At 40.4% G+C, this 14005-nt stretch overlaps 1 protein-coding gene across 2 annotated transcripts in view; it reads left to right on the forward strand.

Moving 5' to 3' along the window:
- The first annotated feature begins 538 nt into the window (after positions 1–538).
- Positions 539–14005, forward strand: part of ACMSD (aminocarboxymuconate semialdehyde decarboxylase) — an 88191-nt gene continuing 74724 nt past the window's right edge. The window contains exons 1-3 of one of the 2 annotated variants that reach the window (XM_037020706.2): positions 539–710; positions 6855–6899; positions 11120–11216. In XM_037020706.2, coding sequence (XP_036876601.1) covers positions 588–710; positions 6855–6899; positions 11120–11216 — 265 coding nt within the window. In that variant the 5' untranslated portion in view covers positions 539–587. The remainder of the gene's footprint in view (positions 711–6854; positions 6900–11119; positions 11217–14005) is intronic. The other variant, XM_037020705.2, reaches the window with a different exon arrangement.

The following is a 14005-nucleotide window of genomic DNA, read 5'->3' on the forward strand; positions in this document are numbered from 1 at the left end:
ATGAATGAATGAAAAAGGCTATGGAGGAAACAACATATATGAAGAGTGGGCTCTATGACTTAAAAGTAAAAAAAGAAACTTCCTCCACAACTTTTCAACATATTAAATTTTCATGGACAAGTCAATAGCTGAATATTGTTTAAAAAAATGTTCAGACTAACTGAACAATAAGCAAAAAGCATTAAAATTAGTTGCTTCTGGGGAATGTAACCAAGAGTAAGAAAAGGTAAGTCAGGGAATTATTTTCTTTAAAAACTGTCTGCACTGTTTGATTTTTTTTTTTTACTACATATATCTTGATAAAAATTGAAATATTTAAAAACAAACATTAGTCAGTTTTGGATTTGCTATGCCTCAAAAGCAGCCTGCAGTACATTTGACTTCAAAGAGTTTCATGCAGTACTTTATTTTTATTTTGTGCCCAGAGTCCTGACTACCAAAGAGTTGTTGACCCGAAGCCAAGTTGACAAATAAACAGAACTTTGAACTTTAATAAGGCAGTTTCATTGGACCTAGACTGAGCTGAGCAAGCTGACTGACCATGCCTGAAAGTAGCTATAAAGGAACTAAGTAAATCAATCAACTCTATGGTTTTCACGGAGATCTCTTACTGTCAGAACTTCTTTACACACTTCTCTTCTGATCCTGTGGCGATGAAAATTGACATCCATAGTCATATTCTACCAAAAGAATGGCCAGATCTAGAAAAGGTAATGGTGATTAATTTGCTGAATTATTTCTAGAACTTATCTAGGGTTTCACAAGGTTTCTAATACAGATCTATCTCTTCTTTGGGGAGTTAAATGTTAAGTTTTTCTTCTTTGGGGTGATTTTATATTACTTGGTAGCTCTGATTTCAGTTTTTAAAAATGAAAAATGACATATTTATTTTGAAAGAACGTTAAAGAAGTAAGTGCTTTCTAAAAATCCCTTTTTCCCCTCAAATGAGGCATTCTTTAAAATTTCTGGACAATTTAAGTCAGGCAGTTTTACTTCCATTTAAATCATATATTCAGCTGCTGGGAAGATATATGCCAACTCCAGAATTTAAAGTTATAGTTTCAGTAAGAGACTATTAAAAAAATGGAATGCGATAGATTTCCAGGACTTCTAAAACACATCTCCTTTCCAAAATGTTTAAAATAAGTTTTAGAAGCACCAAGAGATAGCTTTGTGGAATTTTTTAGAATCTATTTTAGGACACTGTCTGAAACCTTTCCTTTTTGATGTTCTTTAAGCTGTAAATCCTTGTTATGAACTAGAGAGTGGGAATATCAAAAAAAGCCATAGAAAATGACATGAAGCATTTGCACAGTGAGTGTCTCTAGACTCTTCTCTGTGTTTCTCAAAAGAGGGAGATTTCCTTTTGTCATTAAGAACTTTTGAATGAATACTAAATGAGGCAGGTGGGGAACATGAAAGAAATTAAAAATTGGCCTGAGTTTTGTTCAGGCTATTAGGTTTTGCCCAATCTTCAGCCTTCTCCAGTACTCCCACACCACTGAATGTTTCATCTTTTTTATCCCAAGTGAGGAAAAATGAATTAACTCAAACTCTAATTAAAATGCCTTCTCCTTATTAAGGGGAAAAAACTTTCTGCCCTGTGTCCTGGGCTATACCCCACCTCCCATAACCTGCCTCCCTCCCTGAAGCCTGCCTGCAGTTTGAGCAGAGAATTGATTACCAAAAGCTGAAATTTCTAGCTGCTCCACCTAATGTAGGGCCCTAAAGGCATTGTTAAAACTGTTCAGGCAGCTGAGGATGCAAAGCATAAGGAGGTTATAGCTTTAAATGTGTGCCCTGGAGATTTCCCAAGCACTCTTCTGCTGGCTCTGCATTCTCTCCCCTTCCTATCTTCTAGCGGCCACCTCAAAAGAGGGGAGGGGCATTTTGTCCAGATAAACCAGGCCTCCATCTATCAGATACACACCCTGCAAGCAGATAACTGATACTTAACTACTAATGATGATGATGATGATAATCATAAACTCTGATACTCCCAAGGAGCTGTATCTACATCTATGTCTATATCTGCATCTATATAAATGTAATTTGATTCACATAAAATCTTGTGAACTGTAGCTAATATTTGTATTACTAACCCTGCTGGGCAGATGAGGTACCTGAGACTCAGAAGGGAGCCTAGACTCCCAGAGCTACATGCAACCGGGTGGACCCTCTACCATCACACCCACCTTGAGAGAGCTGACTCGGGAGAATATCACTGCTGGAAAGGACATCCCCACGTCCCTCTGCCCCCCAGTGCCTCTCTCAACACCAGCCTCCTCCCCAACTTCCCCACACTCACATAAACCCACTGAGGGCTTCATCACAGAATCACTGGTTCCTGGCTTCCAGCCTACAGTCCAAGCAATCAGATCTGTTATGTCGTAGATGTTTACATTTGCTTGCAGGCAAGCCAGTGACGAAACTATTAACAGAAAACCGTTCTGTGTTTTCAAACTGGGAGGGGTGAGATAAATAAAAACACATCTAAATGGTGCTGGGATCCCTCTCTCTCTCTCCCCATTTCTAGTCTATATAGTCAGAGTAAAGTGAGTACTAAGTGGCATTAGTTAATAGCAGATTTTCCTTGTTGTTCATCTAGTTCAATAGGTATAGCAGATTTTCCTTCACCTTCAAATCATTCCTTAGTGGGTAAAGTATTATTTCAAAACATCAATTCTGATCTTCCCTCACTATATTTTTAAACTTCCCAATAAAAGAATGAGAAAAATAAGCCAGTACAAGTTTTATTTTAGAAGATGAAGTCCCTTTGGACAACTTTTTCTTTTCAAACCTGCTTTTCCTTATTAAATATTAATGGACAATAACCTTGACCTCCTTATGCAATAAAGAAACAGAAAAGCAGAATCAACATGCCTGGGTTGATGATTAACCAATGATTACAAAGGATTGGGATTTGAGAAATCTTTTAATTTTCACTTGCTAATAATGACTTTAGTCAGAGTTACAGTTAAGATTGGGGAAAAAATTTAGCTGAGGTAGATAGAGAGCAGATTCAGGGGGCACTTGATAAATTGTTTCTGATGAATCATGCCCCACACTCTGCTGTCATAAATAGGATGGTGGCCCAAGAAATCGTGGTGAAAGTTGTTTCAGGTTGATCTGCAGGGAGATTATTCCTGATGATGATAAGGCTTTGGCGTTTTCCTTTAGCAAGACTCCACTGACCAACTCCTATGTGCTCCATAGAAGGGCTTGCAAAGATTCTTCTAATTTTAAATAGAATGAAAAAAGTCTTGCTTCTAGTGAAAAAAAATATAGATTTTCATCTTCTTTCATTAGCAGTGATTTAGCTGCACTTGATCACTATAAAGTTTTAGGAGACAAAATCTTGTCTTTTGTCTTTTAAACAACCCCTCTGAGGAAATAGGTATCTGATTTCTTCGCCCGGGAGGTCTGTATTCACCTCATGAGACTGTGAGGACCCCAAGACATTAAAAATGTCATTTAGTTCATCAGCCTCTGATTCACATATATCCATTTCAGAAACACATCTCTTGAATATAGAACTATATTCCCTTGAATTTTTTAATTTGTTATTTGTCATGCACATAAATGCCTATGGGATTTTGGTCATTGTCAGTCAAATATTTCAGACTGTAAATGCCTCCTGGCATATGCTCTGACCAAAACTACTCCCAGGGTCATAGAGCTCAGACCCAGGCTTGAGTCAGCTGAGAATGAGAGCTGGAGGACTGTACGGAGACCAGACTCGGAGCAAAATGAAGTTCCCCCACATAGGTTAGATCTTTGTAAGGGGCTTAGGGGAAACAAAAGTGTTCAAATCTTGAGCTTTCAAGAAACAGGAAGGAAGAACACAGAGTAACAGAGGGCTCCTTCCTTCACAGCACTTCACAGGGCCTGACCCCAGGGTATGCTTTATTCCACTACCTAAGGGTGGAATAGGGTCTCTCCACTCTAACACCCCTACTGCCACTACTGCCTGCCACCACCACCATCAACATCAGTGGTGCCACCACTGCCACCAAACTCAGTACCACAACCACTACTCCCACCTCTCAACCTCCACCATCGCCTTTACCACCACCTCATCCCTACCAACACTACCACCATCACCATTGCTGCCACCACCACGCCCACCTCCACCGTCATCATCACTGTCAGCATTGATGAGGCTCTTCCTAGAAGCCAGGTCTGGTGTAGACAGCTTTCTATGAATTATCTCAGTTAATTCCCATAAAACCCTGTCACAGCTACTGCTGTTAGCATCATTTTACACACAAGGAAACAGTAACTTTGAGATGTTAGGCTACTCTAACAAAGTCAAATATCTTATATGTAGTTTGTCATGTGTGACACGACCCTTCTGTCTGCCTCCCTCGGCCTCTCTGTCCTTCCCCAAATGCCCTTCTCTAATCTGCTGACTTTATTTAATACTTAATGACTAACTTTAACTTAATACTTTAGCCTGCTAATTTATGGGTTAAAGTTTAACAGGGAATTAAGAAAAAGTTAGAAAGAAAGAAAGAAAGAAAGAAAGAAAGAAAGAAAGAGAAAGAAAGAAAGAAAGAAAGAAAGAAAGAAAGAAAGAAAGAAAGAAAGAAAGAAAGAAAGAAAGAAAGAAAGAAAGAAAGAAAGAAAGAAGGAAGGAGAGAAGGAAGTAAGACCTTTCCTTCTTTACTGAAGATAGATTTCAATGGCAAATTTCCAGTTTGACATAGGACTTAAGTTTAAAGTGTAATTGTGATCACAGCCATTTTCTACCCCCTCTTCCAATGTACATCTCTGGGCAGCTTTATCCAGGAGAAGAGGGGGAAAAGCACAAGAGCATTAAATGCATAAAGTGCACGGGCACCTGCAAAGGAGAAACTAGGTTCACAGAGAAGTTAGGGTTCCCAGTAGAGTGGCTCCCTTGCATGCCCAGCTTAAGCCAGGCCCTCTGATAACACTTGGGAGGAGGCAGATAGATTTCCAATGATAACATGACTATTTGGAGCTAGAACTCAAGAACAGACCTTATGCCCAGGTAGAATTAGGCTAGTACTGAATTGACCAAATCTTAAGTCTGTTGGGACAGACCTCAGTCACAGACAGAGAGACACAGAAACACCCCTGTGCTGTAGTCGCAGACTCCACTCTCAGTCTGGAGGCAAGAGGGGAGCTAGGAAGAGGGACCTGACTCCCTGAAGACAACTAACTGCCCTGTACCGTGACATAGGAACCAATCACATTCAGCTGGTCTCAGCTACTACAATTGAGAAGTTGAGCTGATATTCAGCTTCCTTAGCTGATCTACCTATTGTTGCTGACAAGAGACACTGATGAGCTCTTCACAGAGTTATCTCCAACCTCTACACCTTCCCTTCTTGCATGTCACTTTGAGAGCCACTTTTTTGGAACACAAAAGTAATGAACACTGAATTTCCTCTCCAATCTGACCCCAGATAAACTTTTCAGCCTCCCTCCCCTAACACCACCTGAGTCAGTTGTGGGTCAGTACCTTGCTCCAGGCCCCCAGAGAACCTGTGTGTCACTCTGTCACAGCATGTCTCACATGCCACTATAGCTCTTCAATTACTACCCTCCCAAACCCTGCCCTCTCAAGACTGTGCTCCACACAGGCTGGAACTGCCCTTTTTATTTTCTCTGCCCTAGTAAGGCTGGTCATGGGTGAGACTCCATGAGGATTTGAGGAAGGAATGAGTAACTGAAATAAATGAGATTTTAAAACCTATGGTAACATGAGTCATTATAACCATGTTCTTAGGCAGTCTCAAATTTTGTATTCATGACTCCCAAGAAGAAATATATTACACTTTTAATTCATTACAAACATTCATATAAATAATGGAGTTTCATTAAACTAATAATACATGGGAAGCCTTCTAATATATATTTTTTGTTTTAGACTCTTCTATTCCATTCCATTCCACTCCATTTCTTTAATATCTTAGCTTGGATTTTCCAAGAAGCACACCCTGAGGCAAGGATTCAAATACAAGTAGTTTACCTTGAAACACCAGGAAACACCAGTAGGTGGGGAAATGAGACAAAGAGAGCAAAGCAACTAATAAACGTGTAGAATGTGTGCCTCACCTCAGAGTCATCCCTCCTAAGGGATGGGGATACCAGCGTATTCAATGTGTTTGTATACAAATGCGTTTAGTCTTTGACTGAGGGGCTTTTGGAGTGGGGAAGGATGGTGAGACTAATTTCCTGCTACTTGCAATCTTCTAGAGGGGCCTGATCAAAGCTGGCTCTAGAGGAAAAAGAGAAGCTTTTGTCAAAGAAATGCAGGTTCTGGCAGTTGAAGGCAGCTGGTGTACGCAGAAGGAGGGAATATAGGTGGGACACCTGCAGCATCTGCTACACATATATGTTCATATCACATGATACACGTAGCATGTTCTTGGAACATCTGGGTTGCTATCCACCAAAATGATTTCATGATCTACTTATGGATTGCAACCCACAGTTTGAAGAGCAGTGTTAGTATTCTACTATGGGATTCCCTAAAGACTGGTCCTTATGGTCTATATACTCCTGGTGGCCCATGAAATGATTTTAGGTGGTATGTGAACAAATATTTTTTTATGTTAATCCTCATTTAAAAACTGCAACCTGCATTAGGAGAAAAAGTGAAAGTATAATATAGAATTTTCTTCCTGAATAAATATATTTAAGGAAAAAAAAGGGAATTGTTTAAATATAAATATTGAATAAGTGATACATGGGTATGGAAGGGAAATGGGAAGGTGATTCTTGAAAGGATGGAGCTCAGGACCCTTATGCCCCTTTGCTGCACTCCTCTCTACTTTGGTCATCCAGTCTCACTGTGCTTTCTCCCACTCCCCCACCCCCGACAGAGATTTGGCTATGGAGGCTGGGTGCAGCTCCAACATCACAGCAAGGTGAGTATCTCCCAAAGCACTGCTCAGACCCAGAGACAACTTGAGCCTCAGACTTCCTGCAAGCAGGCCTCCAGGGAGCCCAATTCTTCTTTCCTCCTATTGAGTTTGCAAGGGAATAATACTCAAGTTTCTCAAAATGATTAGGAAAACTGGGGGTAACTTCAAACAGCAGTATTTAAGAAGATAAAATTGAAACTGAAGAAGCCATTAAAACATCTCTCTTTTTCTTGCCCTAGAACCAATTTTTGCACTTATTGCTCTGCCTCAAGGAAGCAACCTGGCTCTCTCTATAGGTTATTATAGTATATTAAGACCAACCAATAAATGGCACAGATTACATTTGAGCATGAGCTGGAGAAACTGAACACTGGAGACAAAGGGGAGAATAAGCCACTATTATTAAGGGCTGAATTTGATAAGAGAAAAAGTGAAAGAAGGAAGGCTTGGGGCAAAGCATTCTGCAAATGACAAGGCCTGAGAATGAGCTGAGGTTTAGGGCTGCACAGAGGATAGGCCTAACTTCATTTTCAGAGGCATCATACACACTCATGGAGTTCAGAAGGAACCTCCTGAGCTCTCAGCTGAAACATAGACATGACTAAGGAAGGAGCTGGGGGACTCATGGTCTGGGAAGATAGTTCTACATGCAGGGGTGACACAATGCGGAACAGTAAGGTAAGGACTGCTTTCACACTACATTCTGGAGAACATAGATTTGAGCACCAAGCATTGGAGAAGGCTTTCTAGAAGAAGTGATGCCCATCCTTAGTCTTGAAGTAGGGGCAAAGGCTTGCCTAGAAACAAAGGAAACAGAGGTGAAGGCTTGCCTAAGGAATAAAGGTTACAGAAAGAGAAGACAGGGGGGAGATATTAAACATATGTAAGCCCAGAACTCAAGCACTCAGCTATGGCTGGTACCAACATTTCTCAAAGTGTGGTCCCTGGATCAGCAAGTTCAGCTTCACTGGGAATTTAGGAGAAATGCACAGAAATGCTGAACATTGGGTGTGGGGACAGATCATGGAAAGACTTGTGGGACATGCTAAAGAGTCAAATTTTATTCTCAGCACAGCGCAAATTGTTTGGAAAGTCTTAATGGCTTAAAAAGACCACTTTGGCTACACTGTGGAGAATGGAGAGAGACAGGCAAGATTTTAAATAGCAGAGTGGTGGGAAGAAGCTGGAGAGGTGGACAGAAGCCTCATCAGATGGAGCCTTGGTAGATGGGTTTAGGCTTTTATACTTGATCCTGAAGGCAGTGGGGAATCATTAAAGAGTTTTAAACATCAGGATCTCTGGGGCAGCTCATTCTCACCTCATCAAAGAGTGCACACTAGATGCTGATGTAGACACTGTGCTACACCGTTACCATTAAAAGTGCTAGTTTCTCATCTGGGAGCTAGTGATCTAAGCTGGCCTCAAGTCTCCCCAAGGCAGAGAACAATCTGAGTGGAGCTGATTACAAGGCTACTAGGAATTCCGCCCCAAATGCAGGGATTGCCAGCTTGTGGTTTTTCTTTTAACTCCTTGTCCCAGGCTGCTGTTTGAGACTAGCAAATCTCTTCACTTTGTTTTTGAATCAGGAGATTGTATTAACTTACCAGCAAATCTCCAATAGAAAACAAAATATTTCCAGTCATATATACTACTAATGTATTTACAGCAAAATTGGGTACAATGGTAGTCTAATAGAACAAAACAGTGACTCTCTGCTTCCCTGTCTCTCAAAAACAAAACAAAACAGAACCAAATCTGTATTTTTCATAATTACAGGGGTCAGGATTAGTCTTGGAAGACAACATGCAAATGTATACAAATATGCAAATTAGGCTTAAAAAAAGCAATGAGAAACACAGTATTTGGGGGTTGAAATTGCTTTTTGTTCCCCTACATTCCTTTGATGAACAAGTATTTTGTGTCCCCATGATTGTTTTACCTCAGAGATCCCTGTTCTCTGAAAAGTCTTTCCAAAACATTTCTCCGGTGTCCCTATTTGTTTCTCTTCTTAACCTTTGGTGTTTTCAGAGTTTTTGGAATGAATTTGTTGGAATGAGATGTATTTGTTTGCCATAGTAAAGCCTTGTTCAGAACTGAGTAACACAATTTTTCCTTTGGTTGAATATTTATAAAATAGGTAGCAAGCCAGTTTGCGTGACCTTCTTTCAGGAGCTGCATGGGGTGGGGCAAATTTGAGTCCTGATAGGAGCATTTCAAAGGAGAGTAGACTAGGGCCTGTTTCAAATTAGTGGGTCAGCAGCGTCTAGAAGTATCCACTAAGTGTTTCTCAGGTCCTTGGGAATAAAAATAAACACAATGCACATGCACAAAAAAAACACACACCATTTCCATCACACCTAGAATTTTCATACATGCTATTCTGTGATCACCAATCACCAGGTTCCTGTTCCTAAAATGATTTTTCACTGCAAAGAAAAATCTATCCAGTTTCTCCCTGTGTTTCCCAGTTTTTCCTCCTGGTGTGGCTGTGTTTGCCTTCCTGGACACTCCCCAAACCCCATGCTATTGAAATTTTATGGAAGCTTCCTCATGCAGACATGATCAATTATTAACTCCATTTCTAGTTCCTCTCTTCTTTCTGGAGAAGTGGGGAGGAGAGATGAAAATTTCAAGCTTCTAATCATGACTTGGTCTTTTTGGTGACCAGCCCCCACCCAGGAGCCACCCAGAGGCACCTCCTTAGAACAAAAGATGCTCCTAGTGTTCTTATCACAGAAATTCACAGGGTTTTTAGGATTTTTTGTGCCAGGAACTGGCAGAGACATACATGTTTTTTTCTATTATCTCACAACCCCTCACTGGGGAGCCAGGCAGACACCCAATGGATAAAGAACATACAGATAGCAACAATTTTGTAAAGAGGCAGTAAACAGTAAGGGACTTCAGGGGAGGTGGAAAGCCCAAGGCAGGGGGCAATTTTCATTAAGCTAAAGAGTCACAGAGCTGCAGCACTAGAGATCATCAGTCTAGTCAATGTCGGAGCCATGGGATACAGCCCAACAGTGAGTCAGAGTATCAATCCAGCTGGTTAGAACAGCATGAAAAATGAAATAGATTAGGAAAGAAAATAGCAGGTGGTCTACTAGTTGTAAGAGTATATAGTATTTCATGAAACTTTGTCACAGTTTGTATCTGTATAAATAGTTATATATAGGTGTACTGGGTCACAGTGGAAAATATATTTCTTAATGTGGGATCATAGCCAAAACTGATTGAAAACCATCAATCTAGACCAATGCTTTCATTTCATATTTTTATTTTTAAGGTTAACTTTTCATTACATAAGTAAGGTTAGAATAAATTCTTTTAAATAAGCTATAGGAGATAAAGCTACAGATCCTTTGTATCAGCATTACCCATCCTTAGAAGTAATTCCTATTAACAGTTGATGGGTATCTTTCCAGACCTTTTCCTATTATTTACTTATATATATATGCACCTATAGAAATACATAGAATTATTTAAATGTTTATGTGCCTTTTTTTTTTAAAGCTAAATCAATCAGGTTCCAAAGAGAAAACAAATGGAATACTTAATTAGACTACTTTGAAAATAGTTAATAGAGAGACTATTTATAAAGGTGCAGGCATATGATGAAGTTATAGAGGTAGGCAGCAGTTAGATTGCACAGGATCTAACAGGCCGGGTTAAGGAGTTTAGATAGTACCTTCAGGGCAGTGGGAATCTATTCAAGAGACTTAAGCAGGGCAGTGGCAAGATCTGATATAGGGTTTTAAAAGTTGGTTCTGGTTGTTTTGTGGAGATCGGGTTGGAGGTGCACAAAATGAAAGCAGAAAGAGATCAGGCTGGAGGCTGGAGCAGTTGTTCAGGTGAGAGGAGATGGGGTTTGGGAACAGAGGCAGCAGAGACAGAGAAAAGTGAACCACTGCAGGATCATTTGGGAGACAGACCTAACAGTACTGTGAAATGGGCTGGATGGTGACATGGCAGGCAGAGGGAAGCAAAAAACATGATGTCATCACAGAGGGATGAGAAAGATAATGCAGGCAGCAAGCACAGAAGCAGCAAGCCAGGAGGACAAGCAGGTCTGGGCGAGAGGTAGATGTAGTAGGCTACTTCTCTGAGGATTAAGTTAAAACCCTTAAAAATGTTAGGGGAGAACCATGTTCCAAACACTGCAGTGGAGGATTAATCTAAGTGAGCTTAGGTCGCCTTTTGCTAACATGAATTTCCTGCCCTAGGGAGAAGCAAAGATGCTGAAAGATGGGAAGGTCTTCAGAGTGGTCCAGGAGAACTGCTGGGACCCAGAAGTCCGGATTAGAGAAATGGACCAGACAGGTACTTACGACAAGAAATGTTACCAGTGTTTGCATCTGATGCGAAAGCAACGTCTGCCTCTAAAGTCTGTTGACCACTCTATGTGATTTATGTGATGGCAACTTTTCTAAAATGTGCCCAGGCTCTTCTAGCCTTTCTTGGAGAAGGACGGGACCTCCCACTACAATGCTTTTAGGGTGTGGATTTAAATTTCTCTTTAAATTGGATATACCTTGTCTTAAAGTAGAATGCTAAATCATCAAAGTTAAAAGTGGCATGTTATTAAAGTTTTTTAAGTTTGAATGTATAGTATTTACTTACTATCAAGCCAAGTAAAACAGTAAAAATGAGAATTCACAAACTAAGGATGTCAAATGTCCCCTTAGTCAGATTCAGGATCCAATCTCATTCTGTACTTTGTCTTGTTGCCCAGTGTACAGAACATCCCTATCGACACATAAGGGGTGCAAATGGCAACAGTTATAAAGAAAGTGAATTATGCAATCTCAAAGTACTCTACAATGAAATTAATGCTGAAATTTGCAAGGGGAGAATTAGGAAATTTTTGTTTCAAAGCTGAATCACTAATAATTTTGAAGAACTGTTTGCATTCCTTATCTTATATTTAAAAAGCAAACAAATCCTGATGATTCAAAAGAATTTAAAAGACTATCTAAAATATGGTGTCATGGTCACCCTGCTTTCAACTTGTTACTGCCTGGCTGACTGTGCCACCTAAGGACAGCATGCTCCAAGAAGAATCACTGGGCCTTTGGGACACCTGGGGCTGTGCCAATGGTCTGTAATGGGGAACTCACTACTACAACACTGTTACACCTAAATTTGGGCATCAGTGGTCTAGATTTAAACCAAAATACAATTCATACATATAAATGAAACAACAGCTTAGAATTATCACCCTCTTAATCAAAGATAACTGTATAATAATTCAATATATACACAGAGATGGTAGGAGGCATTTTATTCCAAAATCTGTACAAAATGAGTTAACCTGTCAGCCCTAAATGAGGTGGTAGGTTCTGGTATGTTAGAATTTGGTCTAGGATACTTTGGGCCAGGTATTGTTTCATAGATTTTTAAAAAATAATTTAAAGTATATTTAAGTGGCATTCAAGTTGAACTTTGCACGAAGCCCATAGAACCTCTGTAGACCACTCCTCAGAACATAGTACATGCATCCCAGGCCTACTGCAAAGAGCAAGGTTTTGCTCTAAACATAAAGCTCAAGCAAGGACCCACCCTTTCAAGAAGAAAACTAGTGGAAATGAAACACAGATAATGGGTGTCAGAACCACTGCAGTTTAGATGAAGAGCGTTTCCTTTGGTTTTTGTTGTATGTCTCATTCAATGGATATCCTCGAGAGAGCAGTCATGACTATCTTTGCTGAGCATTTACTTTGTGCCAGGCACTGTTCTGAGCATTGAATATGGATTAACTCATCTAATCCCTAGAACAACCCAAGGAAGTAGTATCTATTATTATGCCCATTTTATAGATGAAGAAACTGAGGAACAGAGGTTAAAAATTTGTCCAAGACCACACAGCTTGCTGGGGGCATAACGAGGATTTGAACCCAGGCAAGTCTGGTCCCAAGTGTTTAACAACTATACCCTACCACCTCTGTGGAGTAAGAAAATAAAATGAAGGCCCAGCACAGCAGATTACAGAAATTCATGTGGGGAGGGAAATGCAACTGGCAGCCCCTGTTTCACTTCATTACAAGATCCAATACAGAGCTGAGAAAGACAAAAATAATAAAACAACAATGAGATGATATATATACAAGCTAGGTTGTCTCCAGCTAGGTTGAGTTCCTACAGAAGCTGGTTCTGGAGCAGACCCAGGGAGGTCAGAACTGGGCTGGGAGTTCAGTTCTCTCTGCAGAAAGGAGGCTAAGAGGCAACACAGTCGGGGGTGGGGGTGGGGGGCAGGAGGGTGTTTCACATACCTGCTCACATTTAATCCTCTCTCAGCATCTCCAGTGGTAGGTATTGTTGTACCTACTGATCCCTAAGAAGTTAAGTGATTTGCTCAGGATCACACAGCTAGTAAATGGCAGAGCTAGGACTGTATATATACCTAGGGCTCCTGCCTCATTCCACCACCAAAGCTTTTCCCAAACCTCCCTCAGGAAACACTCACCTGGGGGCTTGTTTAACAATTTTTCTCAAGCCCCATCCACTGAACCAAAATTTCCAAAGGAGGGCCTAATAATTTGTTTTTGTAATGTTCTGCCCCATCTTCCACCATTTCAATCAACAAGTAGGTTTGGGTAACATTGTGCTATGCCATACTGTCAAAACCTCTCTTTAAAAAAAATATAAGCTCTAATTGGATTAGATTTGTTTTTATCCCTCTCAGTTTCCAGAGACCAAAGAACATGTATCCAAACCACCAACACACAAATAATGCAATTTACTGTGTTAATATGAAGTATGTGACAAGTGATGGCCACTGGGGTATAGGGAAGGAACAAGCTGGACAGGAGCCTCATCCCACGACTTTCAAGTCTTGTGACCTTAGATCTCATCTATACAACGGAGAAAGGAAAAGGAGTAATGTAAGCAGTCTTTACGCATCTTGCAAGCATTTTACAATTGAAAGGAACTCATCTGCTTTATATTAATCAATAAAAACAAGTAATATCATGTGATAATATTTAACAATGCTCTCCAGTCAAAAGCTTTAGTCTCCGGCCCTCACTGAACAAGGACTTACTCTTCGATGTGTTGTATCTGTCCAATGTGCAGGCACTGCTCTGGACACTAGGGATTACGACATGGACAGA

This window comes from Manis javanica, chromosome 7 (genome assembly GCF_040802235.1).
Source record: "Manis javanica isolate MJ-LG chromosome 7, MJ_LKY, whole genome shotgun sequence".
NCBI lineage: Eukaryota > Metazoa > Chordata > Mammalia > Pholidota > Manidae > Manis > Manis javanica.